The 24415-nt window shown below is 37.8% G+C and overlaps 1 protein-coding gene across 1 annotated transcript; it reads left to right on the top strand.

Annotated features, from left to right (window-relative positions):
• Positions 1-705: 705 nt before the first annotated feature.
• Positions 706-2569, top strand: LOC104416927 (transcription factor bHLH18-like). Its single transcript, XM_010028261.3, has 4 exons — positions 706-1090; positions 1201-1367; positions 1877-2233; positions 2495-2569. The coding sequence occupies exons 1-4, from the start codon at positions 706-708 to the stop codon at positions 2567-2569; spliced, it is 984 nt and encodes a 327-aa protein (XP_010026563.2).
• Positions 2570-24415: the final 21846 nt, after the last annotated feature.

Below are 24415 nucleotides of genomic sequence, written 5' to 3'. Positions count from 1 at the left end.
TTATTTTAATTTAATCTAAATAAAAATTATATTAAAAATTAGATTTAAACCAAAACAATGTCAATTTAGCCACGTCATTGCCACATACCATAGAAAAGAAAAAGAAAAAAAAATGGCATGTCTGTATTTTTCATTAGTCAAGTTAGATGAAATTAATGGAACGACCTGATTGCACAAATTTGACCAGTTTTAAAACTTCTAGTAAATATGTTTTTGTTAAAGTATAATTGAGGAGTGTCTAAAGACACTTGTTAACAAGCAATTTCATTTCGGATGCAGTGGATTTATTGTGGGGAGAGAGAGAGAGAGAGCGTGAAACTTGATGGAGTGCAAAAGATAGAAGAGCCATCTCCCCAATGTGAAGAGGAGCCAGCACGCAAAGGAAGACGAATATTTCGCAAGGGCTAGGGTCAGCATCGTCGCCGAGAACGCGCGTGGGTCCGCGCATGCAAATAAGAGCTGCTGTTCCTTCAAGTCCCACCGCTGCGCAATTAAGCTTCGCTTCTCTCTCTTTCGTTCTTCCCAGGTGATTAGAGGACCCAGAAGGCAGGAGGGCGGTGATCCAATGGAGATCCCTGATGTAAAACTCCTCCTTTTTCCATGATTAGGCTTCTTCGAATATAGACTTACCAAACGATGTATTCAATCACGTTTTGATTCTTTTCTTCTTCTTTGTTATACTTCTTTTGGGGTGAACATCCACAGATGGTTGAAGATGCAGCTAATTTCCATCATCAGCAGCAGCAGTATCAGCAACGACTGAACTCCTCTTTCTTGCTTAATGATGAGTTTGATTTGCTCCATCCACATTTCTCTTCAGAACCCTACTCGAATTCATCTCCATCCTATCCACTCCCTCTTATTAGCTCCGAAACGGTGCCCCATTTTGCTGCGCGATCTGTCGAAACTCCTCAATCGTTCACCGAGAGGCCCTGGAAACAGCTCAAGACCAAGAGCTGGAACTCTACCCGGGCAACGGAGGACAAAACAGTGACTTGCAACTCCCCGTCTCAGTCTCGGTCTCCTGACTCCCGCTTGATATCATTCGGGAACCCCGAGTCGTCTCTAGCCATGTCCAACCCCTTCTTTGGTAAAGCCTTGGAAGAGACCGAAGCGCATATGAGATATCAGTACACTTTGAAAATCTCTTCTTGTTAAATATTCTGAACAATGTTTATCTCCCTTTTGTGCGTGTCAAAGGTACTTATGAAATCCAAGATCGTGAGGGTCCACAGATGAGAAGTGCCGGCACGACGAGCAGAATGGCGGTTCGCCCACCAGATCACATGCTAGCCGAGAGGAAGCGCCGCGAGAAGCTCAGCCAGCATTTCATCGCACTCTCAGCTGTCATTCCCAACCTTAAGAAGGTACAAGACCTGATCGCTTGGAAATTATATGGGGGTGTCTGATTGACGGGTGGGATTAAGCGAGAGACAAGGTAGATTAGTTTAGTCGTTCGCACCTGGCGAGAGAGAAGCAACACATCCGTGTGTTAAAGAGTTCCACTTGCCCAAGTGGAGGATTTAATACATGCTCTCTTGATATGTGGGGTTCTCCAAAAGCAGCTTTTCTCGAATCCTATATGCCCCTTATGCTTAATTCGTACGCCATAATGACGTGAAACTTGGGAAGATGACTGAAACTCTTTAAGTTTGCGAGCTCGATGTGCGTGATGAAAAGAATGTTGATGACCCACAATTGTTGATAGGGGAAAATCCACAGATGGGCTAACACTTGCTTAAACTAGATTCATGCAACTAGTAATTTCCTATCTCTTTCTACCTCTCTGATGAAAGGGAGCCATTTCAAAATAATTTTCCCGTCGAATTGTGCGACCCATAAATGTTCTAACATTGATTTTAAATGCTTATTTCAGAGGGACAAGTCTTCCGTCCTCGAGGATGCCATCAAGTACTTGAAAGAGCTTCAACGAAGCGTCAAGACGCTCGAGGAGGAGGCGGCGGTGAAGACCGTGGAGTCGGTCGTCATGGTGAGGAAGTCCCAACCCACTATGGATGCGAACTCTTTTAGTCAAGGTGACCAGCAACTCTCGCTCCCAGAAATCGAGGCACGAGTCTCTGGAAAGTGCGTCCTCATAAAAATCCATTGCAAGAAGCGCAACGGGTTTTTATTGAAAATGATCGGCGAAATAGAGAAAATGAACCTAACTGTTGTGAATAGTTGTGTTCTACCCTTTGGGACCTCCATACTAGATGTTACCATCCTAGCTCAGGTACTTATAATACCACCATTTTCTCAAGTTTTCCCTTCTCTAAAACCATGTTCTTGGTTTATCACGTAGAAATAAAACTTACTAAATTTACCAAGTTTATTATTTATCTAATTCATACGACCCCCCCGAGGAAAGGTAAAAAGGGTTTTCAAAAAACTCCTGAAAGCACTCGACATTTCTCTTATTTCATCCCACTTATTTGCAGTTGGCTTGTAGCAAAAGAAAAAAAGCTAATGTTTATGAAACAAAAATTTCTTGCAGATGGACGCGGAATACAGCATGAAGATGGGGGATCTCGTGAGGAATCTGCGTCGAGCTTTTCCGGAGTTCATGTAATCTCCTGCAAAATTATCTTCTCGTCAGAAGCCAGCGAGCAACAACGTACAAAACCCTAATAACAATGATAATAATAGGTCATTCATTTCGTTTCCTTTGTATTGGGTAAAGGTGTTTGAGACCCCTGGGGAGAAAAAGAGGTGCCCGTGAATTAGTCTCTCTGAACAGACACCACCAAACTCCAGGCTTTAGGATTTTAGCCTGGAGTCGCTATTATTTTTTATTTTTTATTTTTTATCTGAGTCCCTATTATTTTGCAGGTGGGTTTTTTTTCCCCTTATTTTTCGCGTGGTTGACCCGTTGACCACGGTCAAAATACCCACGTGCTGTATAAGAAAAGTCTCCAGGAAATTTTTCAAGAAGGGTTCTACAGAGAGAGAGAGAGGCCTGACATTTTCAGATGAGACCTCTCTCTCTGTCAAGCTAGACTTTGCAAGTGGTCTTTCTTGGAGAGGAGAAAACTGGCATTTTAAATCTTTTTAATAAGGTCGGATCAGCTTTTGAGTCGCCTGAAGAGGGGCTTGTTGTCTTTCTGTCAGCTTTTAGGGATTGAATTCTGGTGATGTTTATATAACCTTATCCCTCCACTAGTATTTAATTTCTTGGACATCCATGAGTGATTAATGCGTAGTGATGTACTTGCCTGTCATCACAATTTGAATACGAATCCAAGATCAGCATCTCCTTCTCTGTTGCCAAGACAAGAGAATTATTTTATCTTATCTTATTTCAATATGCATAATTGGACCTGACAACTCTTGTTGATAAGTACGAACGTGTCACTCTTCGTGAAATTATGTTTAGTCTCTTCCGCTGTTGTTTGGTTTTTTTGTACAGCTATTCTCTTTATTATATTGAAACCAATATAATAGGATGTATGCATAAATAAACCATGTTATGATCAGTCAAAAACTATATATAACATACGATAACATGTATTTGGCAAATAAATGATATCTAAAGATTATTAAAAATTATTTACTCACTGAAAAAATTAATAATCCAATAAACTCATCAATCACAACTTGAAAACTCTGCCGTTCGAATTTGGACAAACATCCAAATAGAGCCATCCCATTCCAAATTCGTACAATTTCCCAGTTTAGTATTCTTCAATGAGCTAGTTATGACTACCGCCTCCGATAAACTAACGCCTTTACCACCACACCACCACTACCTTTTTTTGGAAACTGAACCTATTTGAGGCACTCTTGATGTTGTCCATGACTTCTCTTAATTATTTTGTTGTCTTTTCCGCAAAGGCCTATCCCATATTATTCCATTGCTTTTTCTCGAAACTTTGGATGGTTTCCCTACTACCATTTTGAGCTTGAGAGGCTATTAGAAGATATTGTGAGATTCTACGAGTATATGATGGGAGAAAAAATTGTGCAATCTAAACTTATTATATAGATATCAATCTAGCCATACATTTTTCAATTTTACCGATTTATTTGCAATCTTTTTAGCAACATGACAGTATATCATGTAGGACTGCCGTTTGTGATTGGACCAATGGTAAAGTAATAGCTTAAACTTGTTTGCATAGTTCTTTGTTACAAAGGTTCATGGCGAACATAAATCAAAACTCAAGATCTCGTTAAAAACAATTGACGTTTACACCATCAGGCCAACCATTTTTGTAGCAATTGGTTCTCAATGTTATCGTTCATAGGGGAATGATATGGAAAAAGCACGGGACCAGAAAAAAGAACAACATTAATTGATGATAACTAAGGCCCTGTTTGTTAACATTCTTTTTTTCTGTTAATGAACAAAAATCATTTTTTTTATGTTCCAGGGAACAAAAAAAGAATAGAAACGCGTTTGTTTGCATTTTTTTTCTAAATCTATTTTTTTGTTTATCGGAATACATTTGGAACAGTAAACGAGAAAAAAAAAAAAAAAACATGTTTCTGGAACAATTTTTAAGAACAAATTTTCTTTCTCCTCTCTTTTTCTTCTCTTTTTTTTTTTCTTTTCTTTTTCTTTTTTCTTTGGCCGGTTGCCGGCCTCGGCCATGGCCGGCGATCGGCTGTCGAGGGCCAGCGACGCCGTCGAGGTCCGGCAACCTCGCCAGAGCGTCACCGACCCCCGGTAAGGCCGAAGGCCGACGTCCCGGCGAGGCCCCCGGCGAGGCGAGCTCAACCTTGCCTTGGCTGGGCGAGCTCGCCGGCCGAGGGTGGCCTAGCGGTGGCCTGTCCCGAGGCCAAGCCTCACGGTGGCTAGGCGAGCTCGGGCTCGCCCAAATCCGGTGAGCCCGAGCTCACCCAGCCAAGGCAAGGCCAAGCCTCGCCGGCACGAGGCAAGGCCGGACGAGCCCGAGCTCGTCCGGCCAAGGCAGGCCACCGGCCCTCATCGTCGGTCGCCGGCTATGGCCGAGGCCGGCAACTGGCCAAAAGAAGAAAAAAAAGAAAAAAGAAAAAATATTAAAAAATTAAAAGAAACAAAAAAAAAAACATAAATTTATCAAACATGTTTTTGTTCATTTTTTATTCCCGGAACAAGTTTATCAAATGCCTTCTTCTTAAAAATTGTTCCCGGAGCAGAAAAAATTTTTTTTATTTTTACAGAGTATAAATATTTGTTTCGAAGCCTTTTGACAAGACTTACTCCCTGAAATAATTTTTGAACGGAAACGTTACCAAACGCGCCCTAAATAAGCAAAACGTGCCCTATTTCCCATCTTTAAATACCATCGGTACTTCACGCTTCTATATTGGTCCTCAAGTAACCAATCCGCATCATAACACACAGCTGTAGAAATTATGCTGTCCATTCTACGCAAAGTATCGTACCCCTCATATGGTTATTCATTATGAATTTTAATGTGAATATGGGTATATATATATATATATATTGGACGGTGATTCAATAGTAAAAATACAGTCAAATAGTGCCACCCAGCATAAAGTACAGTCAGCTCTTGGATTTGTCAATTTCGGTGAGGCAATTCGTGTTGTTCAATGAGGACTCGCGTTTGATTAACTGCGATTTTTCTCATTGAAACACGTTATACAGCAAGTTGGACAAACAAGGCTAAAGTTCTCTCCTCTGACCCAAATAGAAAAGAAGAAAAAGACAAAGCTTCCGTCTTTTATGGACGGTGATTCGATAGTCTAATCTCTCAGTTTCATAAAAAGTAAACCTTTTTAATTTGCTTTTCTATATCTTCGTTTTTTCTTCTTTTTGCTTTGAATATATGACGAGAGCTCGTCCAAAAGTTTAGGAGACTGCAATAAAATAATCCGATCCAATTATGACCTTCACTAAGTCCACCATTGAGCGGCATGCTACAAAAATGTTAAAAGGGCCATGTTGGTGGACCGTGATAAAGACTTTGAATTAAACAACATTTATTATTTTTTAGGAGGAAATCATTGGTCCCCCAATTTTGCTTTTGTTTCTGCTCATATGTCACGCCGCGGCAAAACTTCGACATATCTCCCTTATCTCCCTTTAATTGTGACGGCCATGATCATAGGTGCTCTAAAAAAAAATCTATTGAGAAAAGAAAATATCTGATGTAGCTGAAAAAAGTCCACTTTTCCAACTCCCTCTCACTTTATAATCGGATTTTGCTTTACTTGATTTTACAATATCATTATATCATATGTGAGTTCGAATCTTTTCCGATTAGGAGTATATAAATGTTTAAAACTACTCATCTTTGAAAGATAATTAGAACAATATTATTTCATGAGAAATGAGAAGATTAATAAAATATTATTTATTTAATTATTTGAAAAATGCCTTAGTTTAAGAATAAAATACCTTGCTCACTCTTTAACTACGTTTTGCTATGCTTGAAAGTATGACATCATCACATCAGATATGAGTTTAAATGTTTTTGAATCAGGAGCGAAGAAACGTAACTTCTCATCCATTAAAGATAATAAGAATCCATATTTCAAGAGAATATTATTTCATGAAAAAAAAAAGAGGAGATTAATAAAATTGTGTTTAACTAATTATTTTAAATTTGCTTTACTTTTAGAAATAAATAAAAAAATCGACATTTTGCTTTGCTTGAAATTACAACACTATAACATCATGAGTTTATATCTTTTCAGATCAGGATGATTGCACCGTTGCTCATCTATTAAAGATAATAAAAAAAAAATATTTCCAAAAATTATTATATCATGAGAAAAATGAGAAGAATAATTAAATTGTTTGCTAAATTTATTTTTAAATTTGCCTTTCTTTGCGGATAATATCCTCATTCCCATTGGTAGGAATTTCAGATGAGGGTTTTCAATCTGGTCCCACTTCTTTGTTCTTTTTGCCCAGTTTCTAGAATTTGTGTCATCCATGGTTGATGACTCGTTTCTAAATTTATAACAAGCACATGCATGCAAGTTCACATTCACCTGTACCACAGTACCGGTGAATGCGCAAAAGAAAAGATAGGTGGGGTACATCAATATATGAAATAGATTATATATTGTAAAGGAATCGTCTAATCTTGGGAGTCTTTTGTGGGATTTTCATTTGAGGTGAGATATCATGAATTCATATGAACAAGAATGTCAAAGAATGAGAGAGTTCCAAAGTGGTTAGATATTGACATTCTGATGCGATAAGACAGTATTTCATGCCTAGATTAAAGAAAATGATAAGATCATCGTAATTTTCAGTAATAGTAATGTTAATTTCGAGATCTTTTTTGTAAAGATAATCTCGAAACTTGTGTACTTCTTATTATCGATTGAACTGTATGTACTTCTTATTATCAAAGTATTTGGGGATCTAGAAAATTTTGTACGGGTGCTTCGTCAAAAGAAAATTGTCACTTATATGGTTTATTATTAATAGCAATGTCCATCAAGTCGGCAGATTAATTTGTTAGTAGGTAAGTTCCATCGGTCATGGGCATCAATTATTCAACACGGGTGAAAGCAAAATATAATTTTCTATTTTGGAATCAAATTATACACCTTGCACCGCTAGTGAAAAGTCAAATTCCATAGTCAGAATTTTCGAGTGAGAGATGGTGTCACATCTTTGAACCATTCTATAAGTAGATATCACATATATATTAACTATGTAATCTGTATCTTTTGTTAAGAACATTGAATGGTTTCCTAATAATACCTATGGTCATATTTGTGCGACAAACTAAGGACAACTCTTTGGTCTGATAGATATAGAGGTCATCCCAAACCCTAGGATTGATGCATGTGGACAAAGCATTGGGAGATTTTCAGTTCAGGAGATTGAGATCATCTATTTATATCTCATAAACAGCACAAAAATTATTTTAGGTCAGGGCTAATATTTAACTGCTATATATGGTTTGAGGGGTGTTTCATGAACTTTCAGGTAGTCGAATTTCATGCCTATGCTCCTAAATTATTTTATAATAAATAAAAAAAATGCCATCCCATTCCCAGAAGAGTGCTAGGGGCAAGATTGTTTCCTTAATTAAGGCTAGTTTCAAGAGACAACAAGAAATTGAGGTTGAGCTCGTGACTTAGACATCATAAGGCCCAAAGTTCTAGCTATAACGTGCGCTCTTTGGAGACAACAACATGATTTTGTCACATAAATTATCATCACACAGCTCACTACTTGTGGCTTCATGAAATTCTAATTATTTAAGACACATGAGCCGTTTCATGGACATCAATGGTCGCTATGTCTAGGATTGAATTTAGAAATATCAACTTGTTCTTTTAGCTAGTAATATAACGTTTCAAACGACATTTCATGGAGAGAGACGACATGATTTCATGAAGCGTAACTTTCACACAAACATAAGTTTAAAATGGAGAGAGTGGAAGACAGTTACCCACCAAGGGCAGTGGATACTATTTTTCACCTTTCATCTAATTTAGAACATAAAATCATGGACGAATTTTGGGTTTGTTTTAGAACTGAAAATTTAAGCCCAATTTCATGGGCTAAAACTCATACGGGTCCTAAGTTTCAAACGATTTATGAGTGCGGCAGAGTCCACGATGGTGCCATGCGATTCATGGGTCTCCATTGGCGGATAATTACCCCATCAGAAGATGGGCTTTGATCAAGTGGTGATATAGCATACTTTTAGGGAGGAGTGCTTGAGATTGACCAATTTGAAGCCCAACTAGATATATCCTTTGATGTGATTGGGAGTTTTTCTCATTCATTTTACCAGTACTGGTAGATTTTAGCAGGATTGATCCACGAATTAGTGCATTTAAGTGAAATTGGCAGACTGTAAATGATTATATCAAACATTATGGAAATCAACAATCACTTTTTATATACTAATTTTGTCAAACGTTATTACTAATACTTCTATCATTCTTCCAACATTTTAAACAAGAGTTAGTATCCAACGTTCCACCAAATCAAAATAGAGAGGAGCAAACGCGATAAAGGATAACACTAAGTTGTGAGATATAGTGAGGTACCCATGATTTCTTTTGTATTGTATCAACACAACATCATCATTTTCTATATCACTTTGATTCCCCCATATACCTGGCATTGCAATTGTCCTCACCACACTAGAGTTCGGAAAACTTGAATTTCCAGAACAAAGGCTCCACTTTCTTTAATGCCCCAGTACAATTTCGAGTGTCTTACCACGTTGAGTATTGAGACAAAATATAAGCCTAGATTTACTTAGAATTAGCCCAAATATCAAAACAAGTCGCATTCCAGCTTGACAAAAAGGAGAAAAGGAGCCGACTTGACAAAATGCACGTTCGAATCAAGACAAAATTTGAGTGGATTTGTTGAAGTAGACCGGAACTAATCTACCGGCACATTTCATTTCTGCAGTGGGATATGGCCCTGCAGTTTCAGCAAGCCCACTCTTGGTGGGCCTCGTTTAGACCAGAAAACTAAACCATAAAACAAATTACAAGATAACGTTGGGCCCAGGATAATCTCGCAATAAAGAAAATAGTTTTTTTTTTTTTTTTTTTTTCTATGAGATCACAAATTCTAGTCGTATCATGAACGGATCATTATCAAGTCAAAATTTACAGTTCTGAGTAGATTGAGTGGCAATGGATTTTGTCTAATGGTTTGCAAGAATATCCCTTGACAAAAATGTTAAGAACTCACATGCATAATATGTCAAAAAATGAAAGATTTCGAAGGGGTTCAAATATTGAGCTCTTGATGAAGTAGGACAGTGTTAACAAAAGGACACGATAAAGGATAGAAAATTGAATTTCTAAGGTTGAAATTACACACCAGGGATGAAAAAATACTTCTTGCTGACAAAATTCATGTTGAATCATATCGACATGCAATACATACAATTTTATCACACCTTTGACCCATTCTTTAAGTACATTTCCGCATATACTATGTGCGTTGTATCTACCTTTAAGAACTTCGAATGGTTTTTTACGGTAATATTTGTGCAACAAACTAAGTACAACTCGTTGGTTTGATAAGTTGAGGATCATCCCAAATCTCAAGGTCAACACTCGTGGTTAGAGTATTGGGAGATTTTCGGCTCAAGAGTTGAAGATTACTAATTTGAATCTCACACGTATAAACTGTTCTGAATTTTGATTACTTAAACAGGCCAAAAATTTGAATTAATCGGCTCATGAAATTTGTAGGGTGTTTCGTAAATCTGTGGATAACTGAGTGTTCACACCTATACTCCTGAATTATACATTTTAAAATGTTATCCTAGAAAAGCATGAGAGGTAAAGATTATTTCCTTGAGTAAGGCTAATTTCAAGAGAGAACAAGAAGTTGCAGTTGAACTCGAGATTTAAACTTTATGGCTATAACGTGCATTCTCCTAACACAACAATATGCTTTTGTCACTATATACTGTCGGCCGGCACAGCTTGCACTACTTGGGGCTTTCTGGTACTCCAATGATCGAAGTATAAGCCACATCGTGGAACATAAATGGACTAGCTAGAGAATATATTTTTGTTCCATAAGATAGCAATATGATGTAAAAACGACATTTCAGGGAGAGAGACGACATGATTTCAAGAACTGGAACTTTCACACAAACATAAGTTTAAAACGGAGGGAGTGGAAGACGATTAACTACGCGAGGGCAATGGAGACTATGTCTTACTTTTTATCCAATGAAAAGTCGGGTAAAATTAAATCAAAGAATTGTGAGAAAGGCCAAAGGGGGATCTCCTCCTCCATAATAGTAATAGGAGAAATTTACTAAAAAAATTCTAAACCTATTGTAATTTTTCCCAAATAAATCCTAAACCTCTTCTTTTCTTTTCTTTTTTCTTTTTTTGTTTAACCAATTCAGTTCTAAACCTTTTGCAATTATATAAATTTAGTTCATTCGACTAATTTTGGTCAGTCAGTGTTGACATGGATGCCAATCGACCTGCCAACGCTGGCATGATAATTTTTAAATAGTATTTTATTTTTAAATATATATTCTTTTCTTTTTCTTTTTTTCTTTTCTTTTTCTTCTTAGTTTCCTTCTTTCTTTCCCTACATTGGCGAACAAGGCTCCAACGAGGATTGCAACCCTCACCCAATGTCACCAAGATCTAGGCAAGGCCCGGGGGTCGTAGGCAAGATCCCCTTCGCCTGTGGCGAGGCCATGGTTGTTGCTAGCCTTGCCCAGATCTAGGAGACATCAAGCGTGGGCGGCGGCCCTTGCCAATGACTAGTCGAGGCTCCACAACCCTTGCTAGAGCCTTGCTGGCCACTATGGGGAAAGAGAAGAAGAAAATTGAGAAGGAAAAGGAAAATAAAAGAAAAAAAAAAATTAAAAAAAAAATCAAAAAATAAAATATTATTTAAAAATTATCATGTCGCATTTGGCAGTTGGTTGAAGTCATGTTAGTGCCAACTAGTCAAAATTGGCTGGATAGACTAAATTGACACAATTATAAAAGGGTTAAAATTGAATTGACAAAAAAAAAAAGTTTAGGGATAAATCTTTTCATAGTTTCAGGACTTTTTTTGGTAATTTCGCCCATAAATACAACAGATAGTCGTGGACTCTAGACATAAAGGTAGGAATGATTTGGGTTTGTTCTAGAGCTGAAATTTAGCCCTATTTCATCGGCTCAAAACTCACATGGGTCCTAAATGTCAAAAGGCATCATTGAGCCCACGACTGGTGTCTGTGACCTATGGGTCTCTATTGGATGATAATTGCCCCATTAACAAGACGGGCTTCGATCAAGTGGTGATATAGCATGCTTTTGGGTAGGAGTAATTGGAGATTGACCAATTTGAAGCCCAACTAGGAGTGTCCCCTGATGTAAATGGAAGTTTCTCAATCATTGTCCGAAGTAATGGCAGAGGTTTGGGAAGATCGGTCCACCTATTATTGCATTTAAGCGACGTGGCAGATTGTAAGTGGATTATATTCAACATTTTATGGAAGTCGACGATATCACTTTTTCATATGCCAATCCTACAGTACCATGTCTAGCATTTTTTTATTTGTTAGATAAATCTTAGCGTCCAATCTTTTCGCCAAATCAAAAGTAGGGAGGAACAACCACGGTAGGGGATAGCAACAAGGAAAATGGCAAGAAAATCTCCACTATTTTTTATTTTCTATCATCTCTATTCTCACGAAAATTTTAATTTCTTAAATATTTTCCCTCAAATTTTCTTTCCGCCTATTTTCCCCAATTTCCCAAGCATAGCCAAATACCCATGACCTCTTTTGGTTTGTATGAAATTCCATATATGGATCCATCTCCTAGCATCATGCAAACGGCCTCGAAGTGGCTTGGGATAAGTTCACCCCCAAATACCCTCAAAATGTGCGTCACATGTGCGATGGTAAAGGACGCGAGAAGCCCACTTTGACAAAAAGCATGTCCAAATCAAGACAAACTTGGAAGTTGACCTGACAAACAAGCAAGAAGACAAGACACGATGCTTGATATTGACAACCCCAAATTTGTCACCGAGCGATTTCCAATTTTAAGACATGGAGAAAAAGGGGGAAAGGTTTTTAAAGGAAGAATTTCGAGTGGATTTATGGGAAACTTGGCATTCAGACAAAGGGAGATCAGTCGACCTGAAATAATGACCAGCAGATTTAAGTACTACGGTGGGATAAGGTCCTGCAGTTTCAGCGAGCCCACGCTCGATGGGCCTCATTTTGAATTCGAAATTAAACAATAGAACAAATGAGAAGATAAAGTTGGGTCTAGTAAAGAAAAAAGTTCATCTTCTATGATACCACAAGTTCCGGCCATATCGTGCCCGAATTTCTATCGAATTGTTTCTTGAACATTTGCTAATTTGTGCGAAGAGAGTTCCGGACTTTCTGAAACTTAATCAAATAAGGTTGCGGTACCACCTCAGACGTTTGATTACTGAATAGATTGAGAGTGGCAATGGCTAGAGTCGAACGGTCCACATCATGTGCAGAGCACTTACGGCTTGTTCAGATGGGTAGTCGCGCCGACAGGCCCTTCCCCAGTTTTTAATCTCATAAGGAAAATCTGGGCTCAGGACCACCACCACCACCTATATCTGCCCAGAAATGATTTGTGGTCCTTAGGTGATCTCTCCTTCTGGGAAGCCTGGACCACGGTGTCTCCTTTGCTTTCGCCTTACGACATCCCATCCGGATGGGGGCATGCATGTTTTGTCAAGTGGTCGATTCAACATCAATTTCTAGTGGATCTAAAAGCAAACTATCCATCCGTGGCATGTGCGCTTGTAGATATAGAACGAGGCCGGATGGAAAAGTGGGGAAAACCATGTCTTTGAATTGGGGGATTAGGTCGGCATCGGTGCTAAAATTTATTACGTGCCGCTCACTTGAGGCTAAATCATTTCAAATGATGATTTTATATGCCTCAACTTGTAAAAAGGATTGTCTAAGTGACTCCAACAATTTGACTATCGTTAGCATGCTATTGTTTCAATGTCAAGGACTCGTCGGAGTAGCTTAAATAGATGTTATTAAAACGTTTTCACACTAAAACAATCATTCATAGAATTTCGGCTCTGTATCCATAGTCGTAAACTATTGGCACCAAACATTTCAATATTTCGTGGTGCAGAATTTTTGTGACAAATAATTTATCGATCCATAAATTGAGAAAATGGGGTTAAATTGGTTCCCATAAGTGCCCTAATTGGTAATGCATTTTCACAAGGCTCAAAGCTCTATTGTTCGGTCTCACAACAGAGCAAGGTCAGAGAAGCAGCGAGCTGCGAAGTAAAGAATGGCAGGTGAGAATATTTTGCTCATTTCCTTCTCTTTATGGAGGAAAGCAGATAGTTCTATGACCTTCGACGAAGTTACTTGGGGAGAGACAGAGAGTCCGTGATCATACTTCTGCATCTGACAAAGTAAAGAGTAATGATGGTGATGATGGAACATTTGCTTTGAGATTTTGCTTCTAGGTCGCGATGTTGTTTTGGCAGTTTCTATACAAACAACTAATTCAATGCCAAAACAGCATGACCGATCACTTCAGTGCTAAATTTTTTTATAAAATATCTATTATTTCAACGTCTCCAACAAGTCATATCGCAAAATTTATTTATTAAGATGATGTCATGTCGATTCTTTCAACAAATTAAGTTGCCAAAGTTATTAAGATGATTGTTTTTTAAAAATTGTGACATTTAAATGATAGTTTAAATTGTACAATAATTTAAGCACGTGTCATTTTTCCTTGATTTTGTGAATAGATGATTTTACTTTGTAATGGTAAACGAAGAGAGAGATGATATCCAAGATACTTCTATCAGTCTCTAGTATCTCCTCGCTGAGGCTACATGCCATCACAAAATCGCCAACTTTGAAGTTTGTCAATGGCGGCACCGTGCGTTGTGTGAGGGGAGTTGGAGGCGAGAGACAAGGGGGAGGGCTTGCCAACAAGTAATGCGAGGCAGGAGGAGGAGAGAGAGAGGTGATGATAACACAGTGTGAACATTTATCATTGTAAGTTATAAGAACCATGGGCCACCTAGTAGCTAAATTACTTTTTAGTATGAATAAATAGCATAATATATAATGTCCTAGGAGGTTAGTATTCATTATACAATCAAACAATCAACGGATATAGACCTTTACAGATTGCTAGTAGGAGAAAGATTTAGATTTAGATTTTGAATATTGAAGTAAAAGAGACACATAACTTATTTGTGTGATAAATGGGTCACATGATAGTATGAGTAGCAACATTTTGGATGAACATAATACCATGAATAGCAGACGTAACTAAATATATCTTTGATTAGTGGGTTACAAGTTATGGATATCACTCACATGCCAACTTAACTAAATATGAATATAGGTGATGTCCATCATTATAATTTATCAATTAAAATGCCATTTTTTTCTCCGATTAAATATAGAAGAAGGTAAGACCCTTGATCACATGAATGATGAATGACACACCGGACATAGACATATTTTTCACCCATTAGGCTTCTCACAATCATATCAAACAAAAGGAGGGCTTCTCGTTTATCTAGAAAACATGGCAAGAAACCTACTCATGTATACTCATGACATCTGCCCATATCACTTGAGAAGCCCACTCTGGTACCCATTATAACGGGTCATGATTTTCTTGGCTGAGGATAAGCTCGTCCGAAACCTAGGGAGCTAGCTGAGACATCATAACATCCTTCCCTCATTAATTGTTCTCAAGATCAGCTCAATGGATCGCATTATAACAACAACTAAGCGTAACACGCTTTATTTGACTTTGAGCGTCTAATCCTTCAAGCCAAACATGTAGATAACTTCAGAAAACGTTAGTATATTTCGGCTTGTCATGGGCATCATCTGAAAAGCAGCAGTAACTCCCAAGCAACTTGTGGCATGACAGTCACCTCTATCTTATAAGTTCTTCTTCAAGAAGATGAACATCACGTCCTCGGAATGTCAACGCAAAAACCTAGATTCACTTCCATGAACAAGTTAAATACATATCATGCCTTCTGCAATCATCATACTTCGTCCCAATGTCACAAAAGCCCCACTTCTAAGCTCAGATGTGACTGTGCCACGGGCGGCATCACTTGGGGTCTTTAGAACTAGGAGAATATACCAGGTAAACTATTTTGTTCCCTGGACTCAAGTGAAAATTCCTACCAAGGGAAGTCAACAAAGCGGTACTGCTGCTATTTCTTCAGAAAGGGTGGACCACATATCATCGAATCAATCCCTTACCTGTTGCTCTTTAATCATAAAAGCAAGGTAACATCAGTAACCTCACTATATAGTAAGTGCAAAAGAACTTACTGAAATTGCTGTATATGCTAAAAAAAGCTGGCACTTCAGATAGATATTTATATGTGAAGTCATTATGGATTAGTCTAAAATCAAACTAAATATACACCGAGTATGGAAAAATTATCTACTTAGTCTTAAATCTATTGTATAAATATCATTCGGTTCTAAACTTTTCATTTTTGGTAATTTAGTCCAATACCTTTGTGCAAAATTCCAATCTAATTATTTTGAACAATTTTCGCAAGAAATTGCTTACATGGAGGTCAAGTCATTACCGCCATCTTACGTGACACATTATCACATCAATGATTTATAGTGAAAATTGATCTAAAAGACTACATTGAAATTATGCATAAAAAGTTTATGACTAAATTGAGAAAATTGAAAAAGTTTAAAATTGAATTGATATTCGTATACTAAATTGGGACTAATTGGGTAATTTCCCTCTCCTATGTTACTATGCAGCCGATCTAAGTGAGATGAGACCATGATATTGATTGGATTATTGTATACTTCATTTGATCTATCATCTCATAATATCATGTTAGGTGGCCGGAGACCACCAATAAAGTCTCTAGGAACAAGGAATCTACTAGCGTTTAAGGGCGTCTCCCTCAACTTATTTTGTCTCAACTTCCTTAGCACATACTTAATTTGATTCCATGACATCAACATATCAATGATTTGGCACCAAATCAATGAGGTTGTTCCAGAACGAACCGAGTTCAAACAAAAACGAAATCAGATCATGCTGTTTGGCCCTGTGTCGATACCTTCTCACATAGAATATATACATGCATTGCTAAACCAGAAGAAGATGACGACCATCAAAACCCTAGGAAAGGGACATAACATGATTATATACAAATCGCCGTATGAAGTTGCAATGTGAAAACGATCATTATGAACTAAATATGGTAGACACCTGTGATTGTGTCCTTGGCCTGCGTCAAACCACTTTAGCATACCTAAAGTTAGAAATAAAAAATATTATCTGCGCACGTAAATATAATATAAGATAGACGACTGTTAAGCTAATAACATTATCATTTCTATCTTTACCAAATAAAAAACATTATCATTTCTATTGTTCTTAAGAAAGAATGTGGGGGAAAAGTGCTAAAAAAGTCCTAAACATTTTGCATTCGTGCCAATTTAGTCATAAACCTTTTTTTGGTGCCAATTAAGTCCTAACATTTTTACGTTGTGCCAATTCAGTCCTTTTCCGACCAATTTTAGCTGGATTTTGCTAACTGAACGCCGGCCAGTTGACGTGGCCTGATCGGCGCTAACATGGACAACTTTTAATAATATTTTAATATTTTTGATTTTTTGATTTTTGATTTTTGATTTATTTATTTTTTTGGTAAGGTAAGAGATAAACTTTTTATTTCTTTCTTTTTTCCTTCTCCTCCTTCTTCCTCTGCCGATCGCCAGACCTCGGCGACCAGCCAAAGGCAACGGCCCACAAGGTTGAGGTTGACCTCGCCAGCCACCTCGCTAGTGGCCGTGAGGGTGGCCTTGCGCTGGGTGGCGAGGCTCGCCCTCACCAAATCTAGCGAGGGTTGAGCCTTGCTCGCCCAGCCCGAGGGTGCCCTTGAGGCCTGGGCGGTGAGGCTTGCCCTCGTTGAATCTGGCAAGGGTCGAGCCTCACCCATGGCCGATGAGGGCAGCCTCGCCCATGGCCAACGAGGGCAGCCTCACGCCGAGCTGGCGGGGCTCACTTTCGTCGACCATGGGCAAGGCTCGACCCTCGCTACCCAGGCCTTGAGGGTGGCCTCATGCCAGATCCGTCGCTCATGGCCAGTTAGGGTGAGCCATGCTAACCCGGTGCAAGGCTGCCTTTGCGGCCTAAGCAGCCTCGAGTTGGCCTCGCGCCGAGCTGGTGAGGCTCGCTCTCGCCGCCCAAGCCTCAAGGGTGGCCTCACACCAGATCCGGCAAGGGCAAGCCTCACCCGCTCGACATGAGGCCGCCCTCGAGGCCTAGGCGACGAGGGTCAAGCCTCGCCCATGGTCGGCGGGGTCGAGGTTTGGCAAGCGGCTAGAGGAAGAAGGAGGAGAAGGAAAAATAAAAAATAAAATAAAATAAAATAAAATATTATTAAAAGTTGTCAACATCAGCCAGCTGACGTCCAGTCAGCAAAATCCAGCCAAAATTGGCCAGAAAGGACTGAATCAGCGCAACGTAAAAAGGTTTAGGACTTAATTGGCACAAAAAAAAAGTTTATGACTAAATTGGCACAAATGCAAAAAGGTTTAGAACTTTTTTAGCACTTTTCCCAAAGAATGTGTATTTTGACTTATTTGAACCATAATGATCCCATATATTTCATAATATTGCTTCTCTCCTCTTTTTTCCTGGAAAGAAGCGAAAAGTAGCAAGAAAAATAAACTCTCGTGCGCTTAAGCCGATTCACAATCGAAATTTTGTTAGGCTAGCACGACCTTCGTGATAATTAAGTAGCATAAAAAGAGTAGACGTCTATTCTTTCAAGGGCTATAACATGAAAGGCGTCATCTACATTCAATTATACTATTTTTGGTACCTCATAGATTCTTCTTGCGCATGGTTTAGGAAAGATTCCTTCAATCATTGCTTGGTAAATGCTAAGCCTGAACTGTTTGCACAACGCGGGGTATACCTTGAATTACATAGATCAAATCCGAATGCAACATAAGATGACACAACACACTAACTTTATAAATTGACATAAATTAACATGTTTTTATCATAATTACATTATTTGGCTGGTAGAATCAAAACCAACGTGTTTTAGATCGACACGAATTACAAACATGATTATGACACGCTGGTACAAATTGCCAACCTAAATAGAAGTGGTGGAGTTCTGCTGCAACACGCTTAAAACATCATTTCGGCAAGTTTATATATTAATCATCTCTTCCGCATTACAGCATGGTAATAATGATGGACGTGGAAATTATGGGCAAGAGGCCAAAACCAGCTTTTGCTTCTTAATGCACCGCAATTTCACAAAACCATTTATTTATACTTGCACCACACAATCTAGAGAGGAAGTACTAATTGAACAATCACTTTTAGCCGTTGCTGCATGATGGAATGTTGAGGGGAGCACTCGATCGATTCTCTCCTTTCGATTTAGTCAAAATGATGAGTGTGTTCTTCAATAAGTTGACAGACCCCAACTGAAGATATCGATGATGAGGCCCATGTGGGGGACTTAGGGATGAAAATTGAGAATATTATTGCTGGATTTGATGACTAGTGAGGTTGGAATTTCAATTTGGTTCCATAAAGTAAGTTTGCATAATGTGATTCCCTAGACAATGCAAGAAAAAGCAGACAAAAGAGGATAGGCTTTTGCAGGCTGTGAAAGTTTAGTGCTTGTGTAATCATCTTCCACGTTTCCTATGCTTTTTAGCAGGATTTTTGTTAATTTGCATGGGCCAACGAGTCTTTTGGCAGATTTAAAAAATGTTCGAAGTCCAAAGACGTAGAGACCCCCCTCAGATGTGACAGAGAATGATTACAATAGTGCCAGAATCTGTTGACTTTATTCTTACCCCTTTTACGGCATTAATATGCATTAAATTAGCACACATTTCAAAAATATACATTTATAAGACTAAATAAGAACGGGAAAAATTGCATCCTAAATCCTAAACCTTATATACGGAATACAACTAAGTCTTAAATCTATTGATTGGTCCAATCAAAGTCCTAAATTTTTACCCAAGTCCTAAAAATTTTAATTTGTTCAATTAAATTCTTAACCTTTATTAAAAAAAACAATTAAATCCTAAAAATATGTTGAAAAGTACATGCCACACATAGGCAATTTCCAATGTTATTCTTTAAAAAGTTTAGGATTTGATTGCATTTCATACTCAAGATTTAGGGCGTCATGCGCAATATTTTCAAATATAAACACAACATTTTAGATATGGAAATTTAAATGACTATAAATTAGAAAAAATTGCAAGATTTCTCAACCGTTTGAAAGGGTCATTAATTGGCTAATTTAAATCATTATCACTGTCAAACCGTATACTTTATTAATTAATCCAATGTGCTAAATTCAAAAAAAATTAGAACTAGGAAATTTTTCAAAAAGAAGAAGAAGAAAACTCTTAATAGGAGAAGGAGAGGGAGAGGGAGAGGAATTTGAGTTGTGCTATCGATGTATGTTATGCAACTGAAAACAATTAGAAGATGTTAAATCGTCTAAATCACATATCGCTTCAATTTAATGCTATATTTACTTATCAATTTCGAGTCTGTTTAAATTCTCAAATTAAAAACTTATTTTCTTTGTTTTCATTTTAAATCAGTAATTTTCTTATCTTCTATTTTTTATGATCTTTCTGAATTAAACAGACTAAAATTGAAATTGGTATTTAATGGCGACAATTTTACCTTTTTTATACGATGTATGTTACATACAAGATTTGAGGGCAAGATGTTGTTTTAGAAAAAATCAACGAAAATGTAAGATATTATCCCCACAAAACATACGCATGACACATGCTAATATACATGATCAATGGTGTTGATAATACGACGAAAAGCAAGTCCTAGAGGGTAAAATGCGACTTTTCAAAATTTGGGGTTTAACGTACACAAACCCCCAGTTGATAGGGGCGGGGTAAACTGAAATTTTTCTTAAGTCGAACCTTATAAAATCAAATCCCTGTAACGTGGCATCAAAGCAAATACTACCGAAATCACAAAACAATCTTTCGAGAGTATTTTTATTTTACCAAGTTACGTAGGAATGTGTGTGATCTCCATTTTCACGTGATATTTGTAATATTCTTAAGCATTGCTGAGAAGGACACTCGATTTTTTGCACTTTGAAAAAGCAATGTTGTGCATGACACGTTCAAATAGACGGAACGTCCAACGAGCTCCCACTAGTGATATTCCTCATGTTAGAAGATATCATTGAATAATTATTTTAATAGTGCTATAAGTGGGGATCATTAATGATAAAGCAAGAAGCCCTCATTACTAAATAAATATAGGGGTCCGGTGCTATTAAATGGTTGTCAGCCAATAAGTCAATGGGTGTTAATTTTCCAAAGTTGTTTACTGGCCGTGGATATTGTGGTTACAGCAGAAGACATTAAGCACAGTCTCTTGCAACCAGAGATTATTCAAATAACCTCTATGATTGACTCAATCCGTCGAGACAATTGAAAATTTTTGATTCGGAAATTGAAGGTCACCTGTTTAAACCCACTAATTACATGCAAATTAACGCTTACAGAGCATTCTATGGACCTTCAAGTAATTATCTAGCCTCTGCTCTACCCTTGGATTAACCAAAACGAAAACGAGATCACCCAAATAATAAGTATGTTCATTTTATTACTTCAAGATCCCAATTCAAAACATCACAACAATAATGGATATCATTCCAAATTCCAATACAACCTTACTTAGCCTATGTGATCTACGTTCAGAGATTTTAGGGCACCCCATTTCCCTACGCCCCAAACCGCGCACATGAACTTGAAAAACACTTGTTTCCCGTTTTCACATGATAATGTAAGTGCCATCAACCCACGTTCGCTGTCGTAAAGATTTCTGGTCGTGCTGTAAAGAACGATAAAGATCGGAAAAAAGATGGACACAGAAAGGTTAATTTTTTCTCTTTTTTTCACGAATCAAGAAAGAAACATGAAAAAGAGAGAAGCTTTCATGATCTCAAGGAAAGCTGGAGGAGTGGAGGACAAACGGGTGGGGACAAAAGGGAACACCGTTCGAGACCTTGAACTCCAACTTTGTTCCGATGGACGGAGTACAACGTGTTTTCTGGGGTGGAACTGCTTCGGGCTCGGGAATATCTTAACCGAGCCCCAAGTTCTGTTCCTAGTTCCAAGTGAAGTTTCAAGGGTTTTTTCATTTTTAATGCTTTCAATTAGGAGCTGTTCTTCTTGCCCTAAAATTAAATCGAGTCGGTCCATTCAAACCGAATCTTACTACCCACTCCATCTCAGTCAACATGCATTTAATTTGACCCCAAAAATAATTAAAAAATACGTCCATTAAGATTATTAGAATAAAGGGCATGGAAGATTATTGCTGCACGCATTCTTGGATCGATGTGCTTCAGATTTTGTGCGTATCGATCCCTTTTTTGGGGCTTTTTGAGTAGATTATCACTTAGTTTAGAAGAAATAAATACCACAAACATAGCATGATCCCTTAGGGTTTAATTTTGCTACATCTTTTATGTGTTATCTGTGGCCCTCTTCATTAATTTTAAGGATAATTTTGTTAAATTTTGATTAATAGCAAAAGCGACCATCTTTTCAAATACATTTGCTTCAAATTTAAGAACTTCAACAAAAATTGAACTCGACAGATTCATTTAGAAAAAGCAAACCAAATTTTTTTTTTATCTTAAAAGCACCCAAGATTATTCCATGTGAACTTGGCTTAATGCCTTTGGTACAAGACCGACGGTTCTCCACGCGATTCATCTGCATGAAACAATACAACATGGCATGCAATCAAACGGATTTGGGTTATCTATGAGGATACACATATCAACCTGTCTAAATATGAATTGATACATTTAAGTTAATATATTAACGTGTCATTTGTTTCAATGCAACACAATTAGACAAGTTTTAACACGTATAATGCTCATATTTAAAGATTTTTTAATTCTTAATATTTAGAAAAAAAATAAAATCAATGTCTAATAATAGAGAGTGAAATAAAAAAATTAGAAACACAGGAAAACTAATCCAATCATATATTTTAGAAAGTAAAGGACGATTATCTATATTGTCTAGAAATTTGTTGACACAAATTATTGTGTATCAACCTGTTCTGCATGTTTATCATTTACTCATGTAAATGTATATCTGTAGCATGTTAATATGTAGTGTCACATCAACACTTGATCAATGACACATTTAATCATTGCATTAATCATTTCATGTAACTCATTTTATTAGGCGTGCCGTGTACGTGTCGAGGCAGTTCACCAAGTTTATTGAAGGCATCATGTTTGGACTAGCCATATCTATATTATACCATCGTTTCAACATGGCACAATTATCATGACATGAATAGCTAGCCTTACTTAGAGACATTTAACTCATCATTATCCCATTAAAAAATATTAGAAGGAAGAGATGCATTGAATTTCCCCGTCACAATATTTTATATGCTTGAGATTAACAAGTTGTGCTACATATATGATTAATTAGATAGACACCTAATCTCATCTACTTCATTATTTTATTTTTAGCTGTGTGTGGGTAGAGGAAAGTTACACCAGTCTTAGGGAGAGAGGAAAAGCACTCCACATGCGAGAGTTTGTTGAAATGGGTGATCCGGGATTGACAAGATCATTTGTAGATATGTCTACTTTTTATGGTGAGTAAAAGCTTCAAGACAAGATATTATTTTACTAGAGAAAGAAAAAAAAAAATTGTATTGTTGATGGTTTGAAGCTATAGAGTATGAAGTTAAATAAATATTTTCATCGGCATTTTTAACTTTTTGTTGTTGGATCAGCTCGATTTTTTTATTTGCCTATCATGTATCTTCAAACATTACATTGCGAAGTTTTTTTTTAACAAGTACCCTGCTGATGCTTGTTAAACACTAAAACAAAGAAATATTGTCATTTCCAATGCATTGAAAATAATAACATATTTTCATTAAGCATGTGAACACTTGTTAATAAGATCATTTTGTAAATTGTGTTCTGACTGAGTATTTTAAAAACCCAATATACAAAAGAAAACCAAATATTCATTATTCAATAACATCAAACTCCTTGTATTTGTTTCACGTTTGTCTTTAAATGGTGTCTATGTGATGACGCAATAATACAAAGAAGTATACACAACCCCTCTAATAAAATGTTCTGAACAATCGTCAAGATTTATAAGTTTCATTTTCTTTTGTCTGAAAACAAATAAGTGCATTGAAATTTTTTTTTTCGGTCACACAAAATGGACGGAATTGGCATAAACCAATTGGATTATTTTTTTTTTTGGACAAACTCCATGACTAGGTACACTATCCAAAAAGCCTTAGGAGCTCAATTCTACTTTAATTACAATTTCAGCCCACTTATTATAAAAAAAAAAATTAAAAGTCAATCGTTTCCGAATCTTTTTTTCTGTTTAAACCTCTCTTTCGGACACAAGAAGCCAAAATGGATTCACTCGCCATCATCATCACCATCACTTTCAGAGTCCCAATAATGGTTCAAACCGTAGGTTTACCTCGTCCAAGCCCCGAGGGCTTTCTGGTCAATTCAGCTCTCGCAACGTCGGGGTCACGTGACCTGTATCCTCCCCCCCTTCCCGAAAAGGGTCAGGCAAAGTAGCCGTAGCCCGTGGGGTTACCGAACGGTGAATAACCCACGAGGCGAGGGGCATTACGGTCAAAGCGCGGGGGGAGGGGAGCTGTTCGGTCATTTCCACCTCCCTCCGGCCGCAGCACGGGGGGACCACGTGTCCCTTCTGGAGGGCGGGGGAGAAAGCTTTTGGCGTTTCCGCCGGGGGCGGTTGCGTAAATTCACCTGTTGCGGCTTGGCTCTTGCAATGATGCGAGCGACTGCACAGTGGCAGAGGGATTGAGGCGGGCGGAGCGATTGGCTCTTCTGCTGGTTTTTTCCTCTCCATTGCCTGTCAGTCACTAGCCAGTCAAACCC

This window comes from Eucalyptus grandis, chromosome 8 (assembly GCF_016545825.1).
Source record: "Eucalyptus grandis isolate ANBG69807.140 chromosome 8, ASM1654582v1, whole genome shotgun sequence".
Taxonomy (NCBI): Eukaryota; Viridiplantae; Streptophyta; class Magnoliopsida; order Myrtales; family Myrtaceae; genus Eucalyptus; species Eucalyptus grandis.
Note: the sequence above shows the minus strand (reverse complement) of the source record. Positions and strands in the feature narration are given on the sequence as shown.

Coding starts and splice junctions, on each gene's coding strand:
- LOC104416927 (XM_010028261.3), top strand. CDS start 706: ATGGTTGAAGATGCAGCTAATTTCCATCATCAGCAGCAGCAGTATCAG. Junction 1,091..1,200: donor CATGTCCAACCCCTTCTTTG/GTAAAGCCTTGG, acceptor TGCGTGTCAAAG/GTACTTATGAAATCCAAGAT. Junction 2,234..2,494: donor ATGTTACCATCCTAGCTCAG/GTACTTATAATA, acceptor AATTTCTTGCAG/ATGGACGCGGAATACAGCAT.